At 26.7% G+C, this 26,344-nt stretch overlaps 1 protein-coding gene across 3 annotated transcripts; it reads right to left on the bottom strand.

The window, feature by feature from the left end:
* Positions 1-7,873: 7,873 nt before the first annotated feature.
* Positions 7,874-22,838, bottom strand: LOC129990731 (Golgi apparatus membrane protein TVP23 homolog B-like). Of its 3 annotated transcripts, none has more exons than XM_056098178.1 (7): positions 22,728-22,838; positions 21,043-21,138; positions 19,055-19,124; positions 15,871-16,105; positions 13,735-13,860; positions 13,426-13,554; positions 7,874-8,019 (listed from the first exon to the last, which is right to left on the bottom strand). In XM_056098178.1, exons 3-7 carry the CDS (start codon positions 19,117-19,119, stop codon positions 7,948-7,950), a joined length of 627 nt encoding a protein of 208 aa, XP_055954153.1. In that variant the 5' UTR covers positions 19,120-19,124; positions 21,043-21,138; positions 22,728-22,838; the 3' UTR covers positions 7,874-7,947. The 3 variants fall into 3 exon arrangements, with proteins under 3 accessions (XP_055954153.1, XP_055954155.1, XP_055954154.1); XM_056098180.1 differs by lacking the exon at positions 22,728-22,838 and adding an exon at positions 22,613-22,631; XM_056098179.1 differs by lacking the exon at positions 22,728-22,838 and adding an exon at positions 22,411-22,429.
* Between the last annotated feature and the right edge of the window lie 3,506 nt (positions 22,839-26,344).

Genomic DNA, 26,344 nt, shown 5'->3' with positions numbered 1-26,344 from the left:
GGGAAATAAAGGTTTTTCACTAACGTGTGGATAGATTTCCAGAAAGGAGTACAATACTTGACAATAGTGCTGCTTCGATGTTGCCATTATTGATAAATATTGTGAATATTCATGAAGGACAGTCTATATTCCAGATTTTACGAGCCGAGCAGTTGTTTAAATATAACATTTCCTCGTTTTGCAATCGATACGAGCATTAACGTAATTATGTATACCTGATTAAATAAAAATAACAATCGAGAGCAGTTCAGGACACGTTTTATCGTGACAAATGTGTATTCTGGAAATTATTTTTATGTAAAAGCTAAGTCATTAACAAAACATTTTTGATAACAATTTCAGTTGTTTCTATTAAGGCCATCAATAGATTTAGCACACGTTGAGATTGCAAGAGGAGGAATTAAATATAATATGATAATACATTTTAGATACCAGAATCACAAAAACATTATTTTGTCAAAATAATATTGTTTGTGATTTATTATTCAAAATTCACCATAGAATAAATGCCAATCACTATTGATAACAAGAAAAATAACAGCATTTGAAATTTAGAATTGATGCACGCCAGTAAACTCGGAATTTTTATTTCGATCCTTACAGTGTGGTTTATTTTTGTTTTATAGTAGAAAACACCTAGTCAAAAAAGAGCCATTTTTATTTAAGTTGTGCCAAATGAAAGCCATTATAAAATACACTTGCTTATATTTCAGATATATATTCCATCCATAGGAAAATAATAAATTTCGATGATTTTCATTTTCAGAGAAATGCTAAGCTTAATTTTTGGATCTCCTTATACTATAAAATGCCAAAAAAGCAAGCTATGAGATGGAGAAGACGAGCGCGTTTATCTTTCTATCCTTTTTGCAAAAACAAAGATTAATTTTAAGAATTAGAAAATCAAGAATTAGAACTTTTGATTCAACAAGAGTCTTATGTTCCTTATTATGAATATCTTTTGACCTGAGAAGTAACTTTAACTGGGAAGAATAACTGTTATCTGCGAATTTTCAAGTATTTTCAGACATCGATGACAAATTTTAGGTATCCCAATTAGGCTGAATCTCCTTTACAAATAAGAATCTTATTAGTTATCTGTATTATCATTCGATTATTACTAATTCTACATTTAACAATAAGACCGAAGAAGGCATAGAAAACTTGTTTCCTAAGAATTAAAACCATATGTCCAGATTCATACTGAATTTTAAGATTTCCAAATTTTTTTTCTTCATTTCTGATATTACATAACTTCACTTAAAAATTATCAATCTATTTTCTATAAATAAAATTACAAGTTAAAAGTTTGTTATATTTCTATGAAATACTTTATACCATGCTTTATATTAAAGTCTATATGTAAAGATATTGGTTTAAAAATTTGTCTATCTTGAATGTGATATTATCAGAATTTTATTGCATTCTAAAATTATAAACTAAAATAATTCGAAGATATTTAAATAATGTTAATTCAAGCGGGTTGATATTTCTAAATGTAAAAATATTTAATGTATTGATTCCAGTGTTCGTGGTCGTTGGTTTGATTAAAAATATAATCAATTATTGAATAAATGAAATTAAAACTAGGATTAAAAACCATATATATAATACTTTCAAAGTTATCATCAGAAATCGTCAAAAATATTGAATGAAAAAAATATCAGTGTCCAAAAAAATCACATTAATTTATTGATCGAACCTTTTAGAAAGAATCTAAAGAGCAAGACATACATCCTGAAAATATGATGTTATGTATAACAAAATTTTATCATACCTGTATTTAAAAAAAAGAAAAATTTGATGGAAAAGGAAAACGATAAAATTTTTTATGTGACATAACTTTAAGAATTAATCACTAAAATGAAACTAACAAATTTTTATTAATTAATAATATAATCTCATAAATATAATTTAACCATAAAAATAAAGAAAAAAGGGATTTAAAACCAAATTTCGACATCATTTGGAAAATCTTCCAGAAGTTTTTGAACCAATTCCTTTTCTTTCTTTTGGTACGAAATCAATTCTGGTATACACTTAAAGACATATTGTTTCAAAAAATTCTGAAATCGTTCAGCATACACATCGGGTTTGACAACTGACATCTCATTTGATGAATAAATCAGTAACTTAAAGATATGTTCACATTTCTTCCTGACAGTATAACTTTGCAAAATGTCAATTATGCCTAAATATAAGTGCACTCTACAACCTTTGGAAGTACGAGCTTCAAATGGTCCTATTAAATTATTTATTTTCTTCTGTCTTGCTGCTTCTAATTTTGAAATTTTATATAATTCAGATGATGTATTCAGTTCCTCACATACACTCCAGTAAATGTTTCCTGGTATGTGAATTCCAAGTAATAAGCTATAATCCATTATGTTATAAGCTTGTAGAATTTTGCAATCTCTTTCAACGGACTGCATAAGGAGAGAGTAAAACTTATGTTTCAAATAAAGACCCTCTGGCAAACGTTCCAGGAAATCCAAATCTTTCAACGTGACCTGGGAACCTAAGGTCTCCCACTGGTTTCTGTCATATAGTTTATGTTTTTCTAATTCTTTGAACTTCCGTTTATTGTATGTAGAACCCTTAAGATCGTACTTTTCGTGCAAGTCGATAAATATTGGAACCAAATTGTTCATTATTAAGAAATGTACATGTGTCATTCCTTCCTTGTAACTATATAGACCGAAGAACTTTGGTAGAAGAGTCTTGGGATATTTGGTCACGTTTGCGAAATAACCTGGAAAAAAAGTCTCTAAGAAGGCAGCTTCTTTCTTCTGACATATCTTAAGAATGAAACGATCATCATAACTCGTATACATCGATCCAGTCTGGCTGTAGCCTTGCAGTTCAGATAATGGTTCTTTGCATATCGAATTGCGAAAACTCTCTATACTTATTCCAAAAAGTTGGCGAAAAAATTGGAATGCTTTTGGAGCATGGACACAGAAACAGAAATTCCGTGTTGCAATGTTAGGACCGGTTCTTGTGAAAAGTATGTTTTCGACAATACTGAAATCAGTTATGAGTACATCGCGATTAGGTTTTTCTTTTTCTAGTTGATTGAGACTAACTTCAATACCACGTCGTACTAAGTCCAGAATTAGTGAATTTGCTTTAGGTTTGAGATCATATAGAGTATCTTCCGTTGGTTTTAAATTAGGAACTAAGGTATCGGACCAAATTCTGCTAAATCCCAGCGAGTGGAACCTTGATACTACACTCTTTAAAGTACCAGTATCTTCTTTCTTGGAGAATATTTTTACTTCCTCTTCACATTGTTTGTTCAGTTCATTAGTAATTTCAGTTACTTCGCCTGATTCCTCGATAGTTTCACTAACAGGAACTAAACGAATTTTGGGTTCTTGAAAAAAGCAATCAAATTTATGGCGAGAATTATCGGCGGTTCTAGCAGACGGAGCATTTTGAAACCTAAAAATTTCATAGCTTCTTTCAAAAGACATCAAAATCAAATGTTATTATGTGATTTTGTTAAAAATATGCTTTCATTTGTCTTAATTAATAAAATCCTTTATTTTGTTTCATTAATTAAATCGTTTGTTTATTTTAACTAACTGGCATACGAGATGAGTTGTACAACGCATATTGCTTAAAAAAAACATCACACAAATAATGATTATAACCTGGAAATGCATCAACGTGAAGATGAATTTACTGATTGGAGGAAAATGTGAATTCAGTTAACTACTGTGAGAAATATTTTTTCAACTTACTGAGTTTCACCGATAGTTTGAAAATAGCTAGCCGTTGAAAGAACAAGATTAGACAAAAACCAAAGGAAAATAAGAAAAATTTAGAAATTTAAAGATTTATTTTAATGAATGAATGGATATCCATATCAAAATGTCTTTTTGAGTGTGATATAATTCTTCATTTAAAAAAATCTCTAATCGTTACGCGTGCAAACTATAACTTTTAGTTGTTCTTAATGCCGGTTTTACATTCGGCCAGTTATAAGACGGCATGCGCATGCGTAGAAAGGCTGAAGAATGCTGTTCGCTCGATGGCAAGTAATTGTCCGGACGGGACAACAGTATGACGCTATACTGTATTTTTTTTCTTTACTGCGCATGCATTTGTAGATTATGGCGGTTTTTTTGCGGTGAAAAAAATGACCACTTATAGATTAATTCCGATATTTTTTACTCTTTGTTCGTTCTGATACGAGTTTGTGTGTGTGTGCGTGTTTTTCATTTTATTTTCCACTTTTTTCTATAGTTTTCCAAATTTAGGTTGTCCAAATTATGTTGATCTTTTTTTTTAAATTTTTTATTTTTATTTTACCATGCTTCATTCATGTAAATATCCATCAGTTTGATACGATACACAGTGAAAAATTCAGGGACGCCAAAACGGTAATTTATAGACAATCATGAAATGCCTGAACCTGTCTTATGAAATCGTGGCACGCATAAATCAGTCCCTTACTACGCATGCGCTGCCTACTTATGGCCGTCTTATAAAAGGTCGCGTGTAAACCCGCATAACTCGTTACAATTTAAATTTTCTTTGTAGAATACATTTTTATCATCATTATTATTTTATGAAAACATCATTATAAAAAAAAAAACGGACGAACATATTAGGAACAGATTTTATACTCAAAATTTATATTGATACCAGTTTAGGATGCAAATGAATGTGACTAACGGAAGGCTATACAGTACACTCCCGATTATCCGCGGAATTGGGTGGCGCGGCCGCAGCGGATAACAAAAATCGCGGATAATCCGAAAAAAGCTAAAAACGGGTATAGCAAAAGAGAAAACAATCATTCCAACTTTGAACAATCGTTTTATGTACAATAAAACGTAAAATAAACAGCAGGAAATGTTTAACTAAGGCTTAATATTTTAGTATATCACTCAAAACTAACCTAAAATGCATTTTGTTAATGAAAACAGAAACGTGCTTTGTACTTACGAGAGGCGTCAAGGATACACAGAAAAATTAATACATATGTACTGTTTTAATACTGTAATGTATTATGTAATTACAAAAGCATAACTGTAAAACTACACCTTTTTGAAGAAATCAGTCATTTGTGTTTGCTTCTTGCTTTAGAAGCAGTTTCTCTTTGAATAGAAGCAAAAAAAAAAAAAAAAAAAAAAAACCTTTGTGCGGCAGGCGCGGATAATCGGGAGTCTACTGTACTTCGATATAAGGAAATAATTATTAATTCCCAGTTTCCAAAATGATCGCGTCGTGCATAATAAAGTGCGTTTTTGCTAAGTTGGTACACAATTTTTTTCCTGCTCATTATCTTTTGCACTAGGAAAAGTAGTAATTCAGGCATAATTTTCGCCTAATACAAGGTCTTGTGTATTACTCCGAAAAATAAATATATATAAAATTGTTTTAAACTGAGTTCCCCAAGAAACATTAATCTACATCTTCTTACTACTCTGTAGGTATTCTTAACAAGCAAAATTAAAAAAAATATATATAAACAAAGTGCCAAAAAAAAATGCTGCCTGGAAAGATTCCGGAAATGAGTCATCCGAGTTCAAAGAGTTAAGTACTAAAAAAAGGCAAGCTGAAAAAGAAAGCCAATTAAATTTTTAATGAGATAAAATCAATGAGTCGCATTTAGACATTAAAGAATTTCGAATAAATTAATTTTTATAAATAAAGCAAAAAAAAAACCTGAATACTTTTTAAAAAGCAAATTATATAATATTTTTTTATATTAATAAAACAGTTAAGACGATTTATTACTATAAAGGGAAGTTTTTTCATTTGAAACAATTTTAACTTTCTATTATTTGACTCTTCAGATATCTTCATAATGGTCAATTATCATATTCTTAACAGTAAGATATCGAAATCTTTAAAGTTCCAATGTATTCTTCGGCCAATCTCTAATAATAAAGTTGAATATATGTGTGGATATTCGATCTTTACAGACCAGATTTGACCTGTGCTACCAAATTTCACATATATATATTTTAGAAGATGGAAATGTATAAAGCGGAGGATTTAAAAAAATTTTTAATTCAGATTTCAAAATAACAATTAAGCTGAATTTAGGAGTTTTTCAGTGATAACTTCCGAAAATATTATTACACAAACAGATCAAATATAAGACAACTAAAGTAACCGGACTACAATGCTTGGCAATTTGAGGGAAGCTTGAAGTTGTATATAAATGAATTAATTGAAATCAAACATGACCTATATTCCCTGGGAATTAGCTGACTTCCAAAAGCGACTTTGAAATAAAAAGAGGGCGGAGGGGGGGGGGATATCCTTAACAGTTTATCTTTCTTATTCAAGTGAGAAACAAAACGTCAAAATCCGACCTGTTTCTTATATTGAGAAAGGAAATGAAAATGCGATTAAAGTATAAAAATCAGTTCATAATTGGCAAAAAAAAAAAAAAAAAAAAAAAATAATATTATTTTTTCAAATCAAATGTGCTGGTCGATCAAATGCATATTTCATTCCACATAGATCAAATATTTCAATTTTAATAAGATAATGTTTTTCAGGCTTACATCATACGGCATACAAAATCTGTACACGACAGTTGGACGTAGAAAAATATGGCTTTTAGTTAGTTTAGTTTAGTTATTTTAACATCCCGTTTCAAAGCAACACTAGGGCTATTTTGGGACGGACCTCGGTAATTTTTGGTACTGCGGGCAGATGATGACACCTGAGCTGGCTCCCCTCTCCAAACTTCCACTTCACACCAGCGGGAGGACGATTGGCCCGGACGGATTTAACGTGCACCAGACCCGCTTACACAACGATTCTTCGATGAAATCGGATGTCGAACCTAAAATCCCCTGGTTCCGAAGTCGAGACCTTACCACCAGGCCACCGCGGCTCTAAGAGAAATCTGGCAGGTGCTTAGTTTATAAAGGGAAAGTGCATATTTACATAGGATCCAACTATATTTTTAATTAAAAATTATTAATCGAAATATTAAGGATCTATTTAAGAATATCCTCAAAAGTATTTTTCTCAATACCTTTGAAGAATGTTTTTTCATATGAATTATTTTTACAACATTTTGAAAGTTTAAACTTAAAAATAAGTTTTACAGTGATATAAATTTCTGTATACCATTTTTTTTTCAGTTAAAACATATTTCTCATTGATTTAGTTATTCGATTCTATTAAATAATTTATGTGTGTGTGCGTGCATATTATCACTTCTATAAATGAAGCAGTTTTTTTTTTTTTTTTAAACAGTATAGAGACAGATGAATCAAGCTTTAATCACGATCATGTAACGATGTTTGTTTACAGCCTCAAATCCACTTAATTTTTTGGGGGGGCTGGCTGATTTATGAAACTTGGATTTCTTCAACCTAAGTCCTCTCAGAGTTTAGCTTCATTCACACGATAAGCATCAAGTATATTATGCCGTCTTTTTCGTCTAGCCCGTGACATCTGATTTCTTTGTTACGGCGATAACCAAATATCTATGCAGTCAATTATGATAAGACGGCAAAAATTAAGTTGCATTATTTCGTGATTTACATATTAAAATTTATTAAGAAAATATAACTTTTTAAATGTTTATCTTCAAAAAAAGTGACATATATGGCCTGAAGGAAAATAACAAAGGCAGTAATCAGTGTCTGAAGAGATACAAAATGAGAGTACACTGTTAGTCATTGGAGATTGGCACGGAGCTTAACTCTTTGATGCAAGCATGAAGCTTAATGCTGATGAACAAGGTTTTTTAAAGAAAATAAAAACCCTAGTTGCAAAGAATTTTGAAGTTTTGAAGAAAGAAGTATATAAGCAATCTGAATAGAAAATATTCCATTAGTTTAAATAATAAATGAAAATTATATGTTCCAGAATTTGCAGTAAAATGCTCACATCATTGTATAAGTTAAATTTTATTAGAATACATACAAAGCATAACAATAGTAAATTTTGACAAATTATGTATTTTCAGACAGTATTTGAAAATGGCCTAGCTGGCGGTGGTTGTTGTTCAGACTTCTTCCAGAGAGAACTAAACATCTGAACAATTAGAAAAAAATAAAAATAAATAAATAAAAATTTGAAAAGCAAATACAAAATTTATGCATTAAAAAAAGGGAAAAGAACTTTTTAATTTAAAAATTTACTATTATTTCTTTGGTATAAAAACAATGCACAGATAACGAATGAAATATGTAGAATAGAATATAAAAACAAATAATAGATTCAAAGAATTATTAATATAAAAATTCACTAATTTGAAAACAAATTTTGTCCACTGACAATTAGTTTGACAGAATACTAACTTAATTGAAGTATAATTAATTTTAATTGATATAAAACTAAATATATATATGGATCAAAAGATATATGAACATATAAATTAAAATCTGAAACTTCTCATAAAATTTAACTCAGTTTTGACCAACTATACTTAATAAGATGAGAGCAGTTGTTTTTAATCAAGAATTGTAGTTTCATAAATTATATGCAAACATTACATAATCGTAATTAAAAATGCAATGAGTTTATAACTAATATTCATCTTCTTATACTTAATTATTTAATTCACTCCATTCAAACGGAAATAAAAGCAGAAAAATAATATGATAGAATAAACTCATAAAGCCTATAGAAATAGTTACAGAAAAAAAAAAAAAAAGCCAAACAATAGTAAAAATGTTGCAAATTAAAACTGCATACAGTATTAATATAAATAATATATGAATCATAAAAAAATAATCAATCAAGAACAAGAAAAGTGAGAGAAAGAAAAAATTATGGGAAAAAAACAATGAGTACCAATTTGCTATATCATTCCAATGGAGTGAATATATTTGGGTTTCAATTTATAAATTATTAATATATAATACAAAAAAAATTCTATTAGAACTGATTCGCTCAATATTTTTTAATATGTAGTGTCCAAAATAAATGAATACTTATATTAAGCAATTTACATTAAAACCTTTATAGAAAAAAGATTTACAAGAATCCGAACTTTTTCTATATTAACGATACATTTTATATTCTATTAAAATTATTATTATTTTTTTTTTTGCAATGCTGATAGCACAAAAATGAAAATATTAACACACTTTTAATGGAAATAGAAAATAAAAAAAAGATATGAATATTTAACTGGTTTCTCAGCAATTTTTGTAATGATTTTCAAAAGAATTTCACAATTTCTTTTTAAACTTCAAATCATTCTACATCAATTCATTCAACAAATATTAAGATTGCTATTTCCAGAAAATTCAATTAATAATATCTTTCATATTAATCAAAATACTTTTCATACAAGTCAAACATTGAAAAAGTATAATAAATCAGTTTTTAAAAAATGATCTAAATTTCTTATTTTATGACTCACATTTTTACTAATAAGAAAATAAAGATGTGCTAAGTGATAAATGTTTTTTGTTTTTGTTTTTTGAGGCACAAGGTTTAGACTTGGTTACATTGTGCAAAGCTTGTTATTTAGGAACAGCATACTAAAACTAATTCAAAAATTAATCAAACTTTTTGATGAGGATAATTGCAAGAGGATGGTCTCATAATTATTATAAGATATTATTAAGATAATTATTCAGAAAATATCATAATCAAACTAGTGCAAAATCAAGATTCTTTTTTTATACGATAGAAAAAATTAAACAGCAGTTTTCATCAATTAAAACATATATTTTGAAACTGATGAATTGCAATATCTTTGTAAAATTAATCACAGCTTACAATAAAGAAGCAAAATAATAAATATTTTCAACGTTACAAAAAACTGCATTATTGACGAAGCTAGGAAACAAAGTGCTATTTATTTACAATTTTGTTGTTGGTATAATCTGTATGCATTCAAACTAACTGAGAAAAATATTATTGTCCTTCAAATAAATTTATTCTGCTGATGATATATGAGGCCACCCAGAAATAAAGACTTTTAGTTATATAAAATGAAAAACAATATGTATTGAGGGTGAGGCGATGTAGAATTGGAGTATGAAGCAATCTCTAGGCTTAAAGCATTGGGGTAGAAGAATATATCATGGGAATTCTGTAGTTTGTGACCAGATACGACAAATGTTGGAGGAGGTGATTATACAGAAAACTGCAGGAAGCTTTAAGTAAGTAACATAATTTACAGGGGTGTTTGTGGGACCCCAAAAAATCCCCGGAAACTTTTACGGACTTACTACCGACATTTTGGAGTTTCGAGAAGGGGGGGGGGAGAAATGAAAAATTACGATTATGAAGTATTGAATGACCTAATTATAAAAGTTCAAAGAATTACTTTTTTTGCAAAATTAAGACCTTTGAACCCAGGTCACGTGATCGCACATCTGGTCGAACGAAGTCTCTCCCTTTTTTTTCTGCCGCGCCTACTTGCCGAAAAGAATCCAGAAGAGAATGTCCGAGAACCGGGGGAATGAGTCATAACTCGCAATAAGGAAAGAACAAAAAAGAAGTTTTTCCCCCTTTTCACGCATTATCACTGCCTTTGGAGAAAGAAAGGAAAAGTTTTCACCACACACACTGACCTTGCGTTTTCTGCCTTCAAAGCAAACAAAATTACCCAGATCAAAATAAATAATTCATTATTATTCCTACTTCCTTTTGAACGACGATCCCCGGAATTTCCGGGTATCGAAGTTCAAAATCCCCGGAATTCCGGGGTTTCCCCGGAGCACAAACACCCCTGAATTTATTGTCCTAATAAATATTGTATTTTTCATTTTGTATAACTAAATGGATTTTATTAGCTGGATGACCCTTGTATATATTAAAGATACTTACACTATTCTAAATATACTAAATTTTACAACAGTATATAGGTTAGTAAAATTATTTTAATAAACAGCCTTTATATAAAAATAACTAATAGAATTTCAAAATAATAAAAATTAATATTCAGACGATTATTTTTGTTACATAGTACCATTTAAGAAAATATTACAGAAAACAATATTCTAAAAAAAACATGCATAAAACTTGAATGATTCAGAAATTTTTACATTGAGGAATCTTTGCATATAACATGTTCAATCTAGTTGTACAAGACATGTAATAGAAAAAAAATAACATATGATAATTAACATAATGTTTTAGTTTAAAATAAAAAAAATTCTTTCGATCCATGACTTCACATCATCTTCACAAAATTGATGAAAAAAATAAATAAATGGTTCAATAAAAATCTGAAATGATTTTCCTATTTTGAAAAGTAGCATGCATCATCAATAAGTGCCAAATACAGAAAGAAGATTCTAAATATATGCGCTTAGATTTTATACTTTTAAAACATGGAGTCCTTGAAAAAAGTTCTAACCCATTATTTTTAAGCTCATCAATACTAAAGACAGCAAATTCATTTGTGCTGAATTCTTTTGAAAGATATGGATAAAAGAATTTTCTCATATACATATAAAATCCAAACATTGAATAAAAAAATAGTTTAAAAAATTCTTTGTTAAAACCATGACCACAAATTCCAATAACATGCTTACTACAGCAAACTATTAATAGAAAAAGAGATTATATGGCTATGTAAAAATATACTCAACTATTTAGTGTATTTTTACTGTCATATATTTAGAAATGTATATTTTCAAGCAAGGAATTTACAGAAACCTAGCTGAGAAGAACTGATTTAAGACAAGCGGAATTCATGTCAGAAATTAAAGTTAGAAAAAATAATGCCCTGAGAAGAATGGAAAAGTCAAACTCATGCAACTCAGAAGTAAAAGAATGAATTTGAATAATAAGGAAATAATTAATTTCAAGAAAGTAGGCGCAAATTAAATCTATTGCTTATATATATATATAGTAGCAAACTATGAATTTTTCAAAAGTATTAAATCAAATGTTAATAAAAGGTGACTGACAAAGTCAATAATTTTTCATCTTATAGGGAGTAATGAAAAGTAAATATTATTCAAAGAATTTCAATCTATTTTTAATCATGAAATATTTCATGCAGGAAAAGTTAAAAGCTAAGATTGTATATTTTGATTTGGAAAATGAAGAATAGATTTGCTAACTTATTTTAAACAAAATATCAATATTAAATCTATTGCTTATATATATATATATATATATATAGTAGCAAACTAGGAATTTTTCAAAAGTATTAAATCAAATGTTAATAAAAGGTGATTGACAAAGTCAATAATTTTTCCTCTTATAGGGAGTAATGAAAAGTAAATATTATTCAAAGAATTTCAATCTATTTTTAATGATGAAATATTTCATATAGGAAAAGTTAAAAGCTAAGATTGTATATTTTGATTTGGAAAATGAAGAATAGATTTGCTAACTTATTTTAAACAAAATATCAATATTAAATCTATTGCTTATATATATATATATATATAGTAGCAAACTAGGAATTTTTCAAAAGTATTAAATCAAATGTTAATAAAAGGTGATTGACAAAGTCAATAATTTTTCCTCTTATAGGGAGTAATGAAAAGTAAATATTATTCAAAGAATTTCAATCTATTTTTAATGATGAAATATTTCATATAGGAAAAGTTAAAAGCTAAGATTGTATATTTTGATTTGGAAAATGAAGAATAGATTTGCTAACTTATTTTATACAAAATATCAAGGTATTCTATACTGATATTTGATTACATATTTGCAGATTATAAAAAAACTACTATAAGGAAATATGCTCGTAAAACTAAGTAATGAACTGAGAATTAACTATTTGCTTAAAGTTTCTCTATGCAAAATAATAATTTTCAAAAAAATTACATTAAGAAAATTATTAAAGGTTATGTTCTGCTTGAAAATCCTGTCAACTCATTAATATTTGGAATTTTTTTATAAGATAGATGCATTTTAATTTTGCAGCTAATTCCTTTTTGTTATGTTTAACAAATCAACATGCATTTATAAATTTCTAAATAATGCTTCAACTCCCTTATTAAAATTTTGACATTCAAATGTTGTTATTTAAATTCTTTCTCCTTTTGATTTATTTCTGCAGTAATGCAAGGTAGAATTTGAAAACTAATTTTATTTTTTAATAATTCAGAAATTTCTTTAATATACATCTACAATAAACTTTATTAATAGGATTTACTAATGATTTTTTGAAAAAAAAAGCTCTTTAAAACACAATTTAATTTAATTTAAATCTTAATCCTGGTATTTTTAACATAATTGAGGGGGGAAAATACTAAATCCATATTTTATATAAAGTTGACATGACAGGTTCAGATAAAATGAACTAAAAATTTTGCAAGATTTTGGAAAGAAAAAAAAAAAAGCTTGTACATCAGTATTTTATTAGGAAATTAAGGTTTCTGCAGTTATCTTATTACTTGCTTTAAGTTCTTTCTCTTTTTGTTTTTTAATGAATTCAATATTTTAATAAAAATAATTGTATAAAATATATAACTCTAAAATTGGTGTATAAATATAAAGTCTTCAAATACTCACACTACTAATCATCTGTTTTCCCATCATGCTGGAAATGGCAGAAGAAAATTTGTCTGTGCCTTTGACTTTACACCTCAAATAACCATACAAATTGGCTCCATTTAAAATTAATGCTATAATGACTACAATCTGAAATATTAAAGAACTTGGAATTAAAATTCAGAATAAACTAAAAGGGAAAAATTATAGATGAAAATTAAGGAAAAAAAATATAATAAAATAGACATATCTCTCTTTAACAAAAATGACAATAAAAACTAAATAACTAAAAAACACGGAAGAAAAAATGAATAATTTAACTATACTTACAAACCATTTGACATTTAACCTGAAAAAACTAACAAACAACAAAAGAAACCACACCACAGGTGTAAGAACCAAAGCAAGCCAAAATATTTGTGCTTCTGCAGTGTCGACTAATGAAATATCTTCATCCTACATATTAAACAGAGAAAGAGAGAGAAAAAAAAAAATACTTTAGATAAAAATTTAATATTTAAATATCAAGAATAATTGAATAACAAATATTTAATAGATCAGAAATTGTTTCAAATTACTTTTCAATAAATGTTAAAAAATAGTAGAAAACGACACTAATTTACATTTGCATTATTAAATTAGATGACTAAATAGGCTCACCCAATATTTATCGAGAGAATAATAGTAAGAATTTCCTTTACATAATATCATAATTAGGCAATATAAACAATGATTAACATTTGACATTAAAAAAATAACAGCAACCTTTTTATGACAAAACACAACATATATATTAAAAGAGGGTATTGGAATTCTCACTATATAGCTGAAAAACTTATAAGAAACAAAACTTTGAATTCCAGGATCATTCTTCACATAAAACTCACATAGAAGCAATCATACATTTTTAAAGCCAAATCAAAATATAGTTGTTCCTCATTAAATACATTAATTATTAAACACAAATTAAACTTATACTGATACACTTTCAAAAATATTCATTATAAATATAAAAATAATTCTGGGAAAATTAATTATAATTCTCAGTAATAGTAATTTTAATTCTCTAAATTTGAAAGGTTATATATATAAAAGTTCTCAAAGTTTAAATACAAAGCTGACTAGTCAATATAATAAAAAGTAAAGATAATAAAAGGAGAAAAAAAATTGCAAAACATTCAATTCAGATAAAAATATACGATTGTTAACATATTGAACTTACAAGCCTATTATACAAAGGGTTTATAAACAAATACCCCAACCTTGCATGGCCATTAAAAACAAAGTTAACTTCATTGTTCATTGGTAATAAAAAAATAATAGTTGAAAGTTTCAACTCAACACAATTATAATTATTCAATAAAAGTCTCTCTAGAAACATACAAGATGCAGAGGTGATATGATAACAACCACAACAACACCCACAATTTCAATTTTAGCATGACTGGTGTCACATTTTGAAAGGTTGCAGATATAGGTGTCAAGTTTGTTTACTTTAATTAGTAGCAGTGGAACAGGCAATCATTATTTAATGCAGCCCCGGGGAGGAAGAAAAAATGAATAAAAGAAATTTTCTTTTCCTCTTTTCAAAGCTTTACACAAAACATACAGAATAAAGCTTGGTATGAGTTGTCATATCACCTCAATATCTTTCAGTACTTCTGGAAGGATTCCCATTAGACATGTATGATTATGTTGAATTGAAACTTTTAAAAGTTATTTTTGATCTTGTATGAACAAGATTGTACATTTGTTTTGTTTTCATAGTCCTCTAAAGTTTACAAACAACTTGCATATCTTAATTTAACTTTTAAAATAACTAAAAAAAAAAAAAAAAAATCAACATTTATATTATATTATTAAAAAAAAAATCCTATTTTTTTTATCCATATTTTAAAAGGGTTAAACAACTGACATATTAGTTATAATTACAAAATATGTTCAAATTATTGAAGAACCTGATAAACATATGTTTAGATGGAAATTGCTCAGATAAAAAATGAACACACTTTTAGAAAGGTACAACTGGAATGGAATATTTAAAAGAAATATGTGGTTAAAACTTATTTTGACATTTAAAAAAATCAAATATTAATTAATTAATATATAATAATACAGTGCTTAAAAACATTCATAAAAATCTAAGGAGTAAATTAAAATTCAACTTAAACTAATGAAAAAGAAAATTAATATTTATAATAAAAATTAATCTATAAAAATGTCACTTTTTATCTTTTTTATTTTTAAATCTTATTTGGAAAAATATACTTTATAAATACAGTAGCAGGAGACTGAAAGCATGAATAGATGATTAAAGAAATAAGCAAGCAAACATATGAGCATTTAATAATAATATTACAAAATTTTGGTATTTTTTAAATTTCTAATTTTTTATAATAAAATAATCTACAACAACAGCTACCATTAACTTAATATAAAAGATACACACATAATGTTATAGCATACCTTTCTTGATTCAAAAACCCAATGACTCTTTCCCTCATCATCTACATAATTCCACCAACGCAGTCCTACCAGCAGACGACCAGTGACATTTTTAACAGTCCAGAAATCCAAGGACAAGAATATAATTATTGTAACAAAACATGATATAAAACTGTTGCTGAACCAACCACACATTAAATACACCAAAAGAGCGAGTGCTCGGAATGCTAAGTGAAAGAATACTGCGAGTGGATGCCTAAAAACAGAAAAATTAAATATTTAATCATAAATGAAAATACCACACAAAATTTTATACTTTTTGCCTACTACTTATTTTAGAGGTTTAAACAAAAGGAATAATGAGATGAATAGCTGGTGCATATAAACAAATCAATCAGATTTAAACAACAATGTATAACAGAATATAGTTATTCTTGGTTTTAAAAATACAAATTATGGATACAAAATAATTAAAAGACAGCAAGTAATTATGAAACAGTATAAACATTATAAATGCATCAAACAGACAAATGTATGCTAGTATATGTTATTACAAAAGAAACTTTAAATAATTCACAATTAAATAAAGAATATCTACAGGTGCTTTCATTTATGTAGAAAGAAAATAGCTGATTAAGTATAAAAGCTTACACTTAATACAGTTTCTAAGCAGCATTAAAAGTTATTTATTTTGAAATAAATTATTCTTAATTTCAGATGGAATTATATATATATATATATATATATATATATATATATATATATATATATATATATATATATATATATATATATATATATATAATTCAATCAACTTCATTAAATATATATTTAATCAAATCATTAATAAGTTTTGCTTGTTAAATAAAATTAACTCAAACTATATAAATAATATTCAAACTATATAATAATAAAGACATATTTTGCAATAATGAAAAAATAAATAAAGCCATTATGAGTTAAACAGATATCTTTTTGTTAAATTCATGATGGTTGTAAAAAATCTCTATTTACATCGGATAATTATATTAACAATAACATTTTATAACTAGAGCAAGATGGAAATTTGTATAAACAAACAATTTAATCAATTATATGACAAAATTATTCATCACTTAACTATCTATCAAGCCAACTTTATTTTATAATCAATCACCAATGACCTTTCATTTTCCACCAATGTCTACAGTTGGAACTTAAACTTTTTATTTATTAACTTCATCTGATAAATTTAGGATATTAATAATTTTTTTTAGTAATATAAGGTTTTCAGTTTAAATACTTTTTTAAAAACTAATTTAAAACAACAACTTATACATACATTCAATATTTATCAGATAATGTTAATTCCCCAAAAGACAAATTTTAGTTGTTTTAATAAATTTTAACAAATTGCCAGACTGATGTTTGATTATTTTAACATATTTATAAGCAGAAATATCTGTTTAAAGGGAAAATCTTTTGATAAAATCCTTTATTGTTGGTCAACAAGTTGTTATAGCTTTTAACCTTTAATTTCAACCTTTACAAAGTGATAATCATAGTTTAAAAAACAATAAAAACAAAATACTATCTATTCCTCTATAGCATTATTACAGAAATTGAATTTATAGAACCAAGTAACCTTTTCAATAAAATCCAAAGCTATATAAATATTAATAATCTAGTAAAATTTTGAAATAAATTTTATCAGAATCAACTGCCATTTTCTATTTCACAATATTTCATTTTTCCTAAATAGAAAGGCAAGCAAATGGTTAGCTTAATCTTCATTAATTAATATTTGCATCAATAATGCATTATCATCAATAATTTTCCATCTTAAAATTGATTCTTAGCATTTTTTTTTTTACTGCAATTTACCAACATTTCAATATTAAATATTCTGCAGTTATAAATTACTTTTCCTACATGTGCATAAAAAATAAACATGATTGTTTAAATGTTAACATGCCTTTTCCAATTGCAGTGATGTTAATATTTTGACTCTTTAAGATGTTATACAGCTGGACATAAAACTAATATTTATCTTTTTAGTCACCAAAATATCATACCATATATGAAGATTAGAATTAATTTACTCAATAAAAAATTAATAAATGAGAAATTGCTAATTGAAATTCAAATCAAGTCAATGGCCAAGTGTTACCAGTTCAACTTCAAAACATTAGCTAAAATATGTATTTTTCTTCACATTAATAGAAACTAAAGAAAAATGTGCATGGGAAAAAAGAAATAAATAGCACCCACCCTCCCATAAAGTTTAAAAAATTATACAATAAATTCATCACTTGCGTTTCATATTATCAAGTTGATTTTTAAATTTAAAAAAACTATACTCTTTTAATTTTCCAACTTTCAGCTCTGAGAATTAAATTGGATTGGTAGTACTTTTTTCCTTTTACTCATGTAAATGGACAATTACAATCTTAAAAATATTTTGCTTATTAGTTTATATAAAATAAATAAATTGATATGATATAGCTCCTTAAGGAGTAGATATTTGAAAAAGAAGACAGCTTGTCTGACTGATTGATGAACGAAATGCTAATATGGAGAATTTAAAAAAATTGTTCAAAGTAAAAATACCCACATCATATAATTTCCTAAAAGATTATATAAACAAAAGATCACTTAAAATTCCTGGGTATCATTTAACAGCTATTTAAATCTGTGTGAATATTTATTTCTTCAATTCCCATCACACAGTTTACAAATCATTGAAAAATATAGAATTTACTTTAAAATTTTACTCTTATTTACATTAAATAAAAACAGTAAATATAAATACAATTTATTTATGTTTATTAAATAAAATAACATTCTACCATCAAATTTTTATAACTATCACAAAAAAACCACAATTGTATTGAGAAAATTTGATAATTATAAAATTAAAATACAATAAATTTAATATAATTTTTAAGACACAGTAGTATATTTTTAAAATGTTATTCCTTTTAGTGCACCCACTTTATAATTAATTTGCAGAATTGGGATATGAGTTAATTAAATTAAGAGAATAATTCTTAATTATTAGCTTAATAAATATTAAAATAGTGTATTGTCATCATTAACATATAAATGCATAAATTTTTTTAACTCTGGTACAGAAATCAATGAGTGATAACTTTCAATCTTTTCAAACATGAGGTAATTCAAGTTAGATAAAAGTGTATGAACATTTTAAAAACAAAAGCATTACTTTGTTGCAGTACGAGAAGCATCATCTGAAAAATGCAGAGCCACATCATCTGGTCCACGCATCATATTTCCTAAAGAATGCAATTACAACAATTTTTATAATTCAGATTTATTTTTATTATCTTCAGCATAATAGTACATAGAGAAATTACACAAATATTTGTATATTATATAAACTGTTCTTTTTAATAACAATGATTGAAATTTGCTATAACATACTGTAGATAAAAGATTGTTATTTTAATTTGCATGTGTAATCAGATTTCAATTATTTGGAGCCAATTTCAAGGAAAAAATAATTTAAAATGATAAAAAAAAAAAACTAAAAAAGATAAGGACATAAAACATATCAAATCATAATATAATTAAAAAACGATTATACTAGGAAGAAAAAGGCTTCTAGTTCTATGAAAATGTTTCTAGATATAAATTTCCAACTTTTATTATCTTTATCATATCATCAGTAATTTAAATTTGTCAAAACACTCTCCAGGAATTAACTTAATTTTTTGAAAAAAATTATTATTAACTTATTTGAATTTTTAACTATTGAAATGATAGTACTTCGTGTTTTTTAATTCCTCTTGTAATTCTTTAGTCAGTGCAAACATTAATGATGGAAATTATTATTGTTTGATAGCTAATAAAAGAAAATTTAACCATCATTAGTGTTAATAAACCAGTCGTATCTAGGAATGATAACAGCAAAAATCATACAATTAATATAAGATGATATTGCTAATTTCAAGACTCAGAAGCAAAATTTAAGTAAATAGTAGCACACATAACCTTTATTTATAAATTGAAATAGCACATATTTAATTCTTTTCTTTTCAATCTTAAATACATATTACTTACTTGACAATTTATACAATAATAATTGCTCTAAAAAATTATTTGAGAAATTTAAATTGAATCAAATCTATGTTGAACTCTTAGAAGTGATCCCCCCAAAACTTTCTTGTATACACTCTAATAAAGATGTTATCCCACAGAATGCTTTGCATAGCATTGTCATATAACAGTTACAAAATATTAATTTTTGGTGCCAATTCAGCAATTTTACTGAATCTGACGTGTCAACTTTCGTAATTAATTCCTAGCATGCAGTTAATAGAATCCAAACATTGAATTTGTGTTTGAACTAACAGACGGAAACTAAAATTTGGCACAAAACTACACTTGTAGCCACAAAATCCCACACCAAATTTTATATATGCAATTCACTTTTGGGCTATCATATATACATGTTTCTAAAAGAACAGACCAATACAGTCAACCTTAATTGTATTTGTCTCAAAATTTGATTGATGTCTAGATTCTAGATGTTAATTCAATGTATTAAATTTTATCTCCTTAGCTCTCTTTATTTTATAATTATTGTGTTAAATTATTTTCGAACAGCTAGATAAAGTCATTCTCTGAATGAATTTTGCTAAAATGTGAAAGAAATTTAAACATTTAGGATAAAGACTTTATGTCAAATTTTCTCTGTCTAACTCAAAGTGTTTTTGAGTTACTTTGTCACAGATAGATGTACCTTTTTCAAATTCAAAAAGGTCTAAAATGTGGAGATTTGTCAAAATTTAGAGTTAAAATTTTTTGACGATTACTATATTTTCACTATATTACATATACAAAAAAGTAAAAATATCTAAACAATGAAACATTCTTCATAAGATGATCATATAGATTATCAAAATACATTTAATAAATATAATATTCAATCATTCCTAATTTGCTAGTCTATTTCTCAAATTAATATTATTTGTTTATAATTAAGAGCTAAATGTAACCATATTTTGCATAAAAATCATTAAATTCTTCATATATGTGTTATGTTTTTTTTTCAGAAAATTTATTTTTAAGTGTATTTAAAATGTAACTTAAACCCAAAGCAGGGAAATACAATATATATATATATATATATATATATATATACAGAGAGAAAAATACAGCAATATTCTTCATTCAATAGAAAATACTTACTTTTTTAGGTACAAAAATTATTTACAGAATTTTCTTCATAGAAATTCAAGAACTTCCTATTTCAAGTGAAACATATTAGCATCTCAAGAAGATATTCTGAAATAATGACAAATAAGTGATATAACAATTATCTCAAAGATTAAGAAAACATTCATCAATCAGCATATTTAAAAAAATATATATGACCATGAAAACCAGTAAACATATTTTTATAATTGATATGAACATACACATTTCATTTAAAATTTTAAAAACTATGAAATATTATAGTTAAAACATTTATCCTTCAGTAAAAACATAAAATTATGATAAGGTTGTTGAACTGTTTAAAGCCATAATTCAACAAATATAGAAATCTAAAATAATGAAACTGATGGTGAGTGTTTAGTGAGCTTTGCAAGAAGATCATAATAAATAAATTACTTAATTGTAACAGTTTTTGAGATTTTTTCCAGATAAATTTTCAAAAAAGTTTCTAGAACAGACTAGCTTATTTACTATTTTTCATTTTTTTTTTCAAATATTGACATAGTTATTAGTGTTTTTTTAAAAATGATATTGGTGGTGCTTATATTATAAGTAATTACAGTATTATAAAATGGATTTTATTTTTTTGTCAATTCAGATTAACAGAATTTCAGCAGTCTTTGCAATAGATAGTACTATCTAGCAATATATAAATTCACTAAATATATGAAAATAAATAAAAATTACATGTAAATAAGATCAAATTAAAAAAAATTACATTTTTGAATTAACAAAAACTAAAATTTTTTATTTTAAGCATTTAAAAAAATATTGAAACATAATAAGTGTTTGCTTTAGAGTTGTTTCCAATTTAAGATGATTTTATTACACATGTAAACTAAAATTCTTATGGAAATTACCACAGCACTTAATAAAAGAAAGCAAGCTGAATATGTCATTGCTTGTTGAAACTACAAGCTTATCTTTCATAAAATAAGAAGTTATGAAGTAGAATATTTAAATGTTTTAAATGCCATGACAAAATAAAACATTCTAATTATTAATATTCTAAACAGCTAAAAAATTTTCTACAGATGAAAAAACTTAATTCTTCTAAGATGATTATTATTAAATGATTCTCTAATGCACAGTAAATTTTATTGATTTTTTTTTCACTACAGTACTTAACGCTCCTAATAATTTGACACACACACACATACAAAAAAAAAAAAAAAAAAAAAAAAAAGGATTAAAAATTGAACTTTTAAAGGAATAAAAATGACACGGCTCAAGTTCGCTTTTCCTTTTTCTCAACATAAACAAAACTGATTTATATCAACCTTCAAGATAACATAACTTTATATTTTTCAAATATCAACTACACATTCATTGAAAACTTACATATAAATAATGAATGACAATTCCATTTAAAGAAACGATAACACAAGCAGAATAAACAAAACAAAACAACAAAATTATAATGCCTAAGGATTTGAATAGCTTTTGATCATAAATTTAAATGCCCCTCCGATTTATAACATTAAAAGCTAAAACATTTTCATGGTATCTCTCAGTAAAATAAAAACTAAAAAATTACACATACACACGTCACTTTACTAGATCGAAAAACAATAACAACTCAACATTTTCTAATTAAATTTCATGCCTGTATTATTTATTTAAAATTATAAGAAAGTCTACATGACAGATAAACATACTTGCCATATTAAACTATGCCGAAATAAAGTAAAAATTTTACATAGCAATAAAATAAACAATCAGTGTTTACGATTTACAAATATGAATCATCTATTAGTACATTCAGTTCAGTTCTTTGACTATTTATTGTTTGCCGCGTTTCCCCCCCCCCAGATTCATAAAATTATCAGTTTTTTTCAGCTTTTAAAAATTAGAAATCTGGCAAGTGCTAAATGACATATAAATTTAAACTTACGAAATATTTCACACAATTTTTTCATGCAGTCTTTTCTTCACGAAGACAGTGATTGCTTTCTGAGCTGTCATGGGTTTTGTGACATGATTATTCAAGAGGGACTGGTTTTCTAGCTTATATGCATTCACAAATAAAATGAAAATGCATAATCATGGAACTGTTTCACGATTCACCTTCACAGATATACTTTTTATATTATTTACAGAATGTTGTTTAGAAATACTAAGAAAAACAAATGACTTCCGGCATGGCTGAAATTTTCACTTGCGATAGATAGATCGGAAGTGACGCTGATATCCTAGATGATGGGAATTATCAAAATGTCAGTGCCAGAAATGAGTATTCTATACCTTTCTAGTATGCTTTTAAAGACAAAATTTATTTATTTTTGAGTTTTTCATTCAAAATACTCTAACATAACTCCCAAGAAAAGTTCACAGAAAGGAAAAAATAATACTAGAAATTTCTTAATCAGACAAGATTATTAAATGGAAAATTCACCATTTATTAATGGAATTTGCATGCTGTTCTAAAAGGATATTTGGCTACATTTTTAACTCTTATATAATAATTGATGAGTTTTAATGAAATGATGTTATCAATTATTCTGTACACATGTTTTGCATAGATTTGGTAGATTAGTAAAAAATAGTAATTAAAACTGACTAATAAGTCTGACAGTAATATTCCTTTATTAAATTGTCAAGAAATAGTACTATAAATTTAATAAATCACTTTTCGAAGAAGGAATGGTATCCATAAACTTTTCAGAAAAATCAGATTCTTCTGTTTTCAGAAATCTCTTACCTCAGCATTCAATTTTTTAGAAGTTTCATCATTTATAATATTGCTAATTGAATCGATAATTATCAAGCAAAGATCTTCTGTTAATTTCCTACAAAATTATATTCAGTTGAATTGAGAACGAATATGGGTGGGGCGTGTGAGAGGTTTCTGGCATAAAGTGTAATTGTTACTTTTTTGGTGGGCACAATAATTGTGTGGGGCAAGTTACCTCAGTACCGCGTCACCAGGGCGCACCACCTACAGAAAAGTAGAGATGCATAATATACGATTTTTTGAATAACAAATAATTTTGCTATTGTTATTTTTAAATATTTGTTCCAAATATCTGTTATTTCAATCATATTATTATGAAAAATTATTACATAATATTAAATATAAAATGTATTAATTGTAATTAATACTTAATTTACTAATTTAAGTAACGTCTAATTGAATTAATTTATCTATTTCAGCTTACTTCTTAAATTTGATTTTTTTTTCAAAACTATTTATTTAATTTCTTTATTGGAGTAAACCATTTTCTGAAAGTTTGAATTAAATATATATGTTATTTCTTTAAATTGTTTACTTTAGCTCCATATTTTACAAATAGATGGCGCCAGTAGTAAACGGGATATATGCAAAGTCAAGTTACAAGCAATTAAAAAGGATTTGTATGGAATAGTGCATCATTAAATGCGAATATCGGAAAGTCAAGGTTACTCTCATAAAGTGGAGCGGCGACTTCACACTTTTCAGTGAAGTCACCGCTCCGATAAATTTCAGTCATATGTAATTCAATGATACAATAATTCCAATAACCGGTCCGTTCACTTTTCAATCCATTCACAGATTTCTCCGCCGGCATCCTGGCATAGGGGTAGCGCGTCTTCCCCGTGACCTGGGTGTCCCGGGTTCGAGTCCCGGTTTGGGCATGGTTGTTCTTCTGTTGTTCTATCTGTGAGATGTGTGAATGTGCCCTCCTGTAAAAAGGAGTTGTGCAAGCGAATGAGTGATGCGTGAGTAGCAAAGTCGTACTCTTGGCCCTAGTTGGCGCTGCTATAAAAAATAAGAGACGTCCCCCTCAGGCTTAAATCGCTGTCTTCGTAACAGCGGGCTTGTCAGTGGCAAGTGCCATAAGAAAACAAACAAACAGATTTCTCCTTTTCAGTTTTGTTCGAGAGCTTCCATTGGACAGATCGTATCGATTGTTACTTTCCAGTGAAATCACCGCTTTGATAAATTTCAGTGATATCGTATCGATTGTTACTTTCTATCGTGATCCAAAACCAGTAATCGAAATATCACCAGTAAGATCATATCAAGGATTTGAATTACACCCCTCTTTGAAAAGTATTGATTACTGGTATTTGTGACTTTATGATATTGGTTACGTAATAACCGCTCTTAAAACATTCGTCATCCCTACAGAAAAGTTTGCATCGTGATCGGTGATGGGCATTAGGATTTAACCATATTTACCGATTTTTTGTTGCTATAACGTCAGTTATTCTTTTATTCTGATTGCCATCGGGCTGCTCAGGAATAGTTTCAATATTTTTACTATACATAAAATGAGCAAAAATTAAAAAATTCTTAATCTAAAATTCGTTTATATATATTATATATGTGTTTTATACCTTTTAAGAGTAAGATATGAATACAAGTGAAGGATTGAATAATATTTTGGCCAATTTTTAATCAAAGTATTCGAGGTAGAGACAATCAATCCAAGGTGGATATGCGGCTAGATTACAAACAATTGGGTGATATCAATAATTAATACTAATACAGTAATTAAGGTATAATCATTTTTTAATTATGCTGTTATTTTTACTATTTCTAAATAACTGATAATAAAGTTTTTCTCAGAAAATTTGCTAAATTGTGAAGCAAACTGAAAAAAAAAAAAAATAATAATAACTGCTGTTACACATTATTTTTCTGTTTTAGTTTATATCAAATTCAAAACAAGAGCATAAAATTATGTAACAATATCTTAATATCCATGCTACATCATCAAGTTTATTTCCGATAATGATTTTCTAATAAATTTATTAAAACATGATTATGTTGAAACTATTTCAATATAAATAATATGTATTGCATAGTAAAAAAATCATTGCGAAACCACGGGCAAACTCCGTACAACTTTTTTGTCATTCAATGTGTTAAAAATTATTTTTAAACTTTAAATAATGTAAAACTGAATTTTAGTAATTTTTTTAGATGATACCAAAGTCTTGAATAATTTTTAATGAACAGAAATTTTACATAACCTTTGGAAGTTTGTAACAGCTTCTTTCTCATTTTGAAGAGAATATATGTCAAAGTTGAATAAAATCGGGCAAGAAGTGTGGATTTGTATAGTATTCATTTCATTTCTTAAGTATTCATTTCTCTATATATTGATGTTAATATACATTTTATGCTAAATCAATTACCAATAAAACAAATAAGCTTATGAACTTTTGGTGCAGCTACATTCGATTTTTGTACAATTCTAACATAAAACAGTATGATATATTTTTTGATTTGCTTGGCTTAAGCAAAAGTATATATTTATTTATATGGAAAGATAATGATGCATAGGTA

Source organism: Argiope bruennichi, chromosome 2 (assembly GCF_947563725.1).
Source record: "Argiope bruennichi chromosome 2, qqArgBrue1.1, whole genome shotgun sequence".
NCBI lineage: Eukaryota > Metazoa > Arthropoda > Arachnida > Araneae > Araneidae > Argiope > Argiope bruennichi.
Note: the sequence above shows the minus strand (reverse complement) of the source record. Positions and strands in the feature narration are given on the sequence as shown.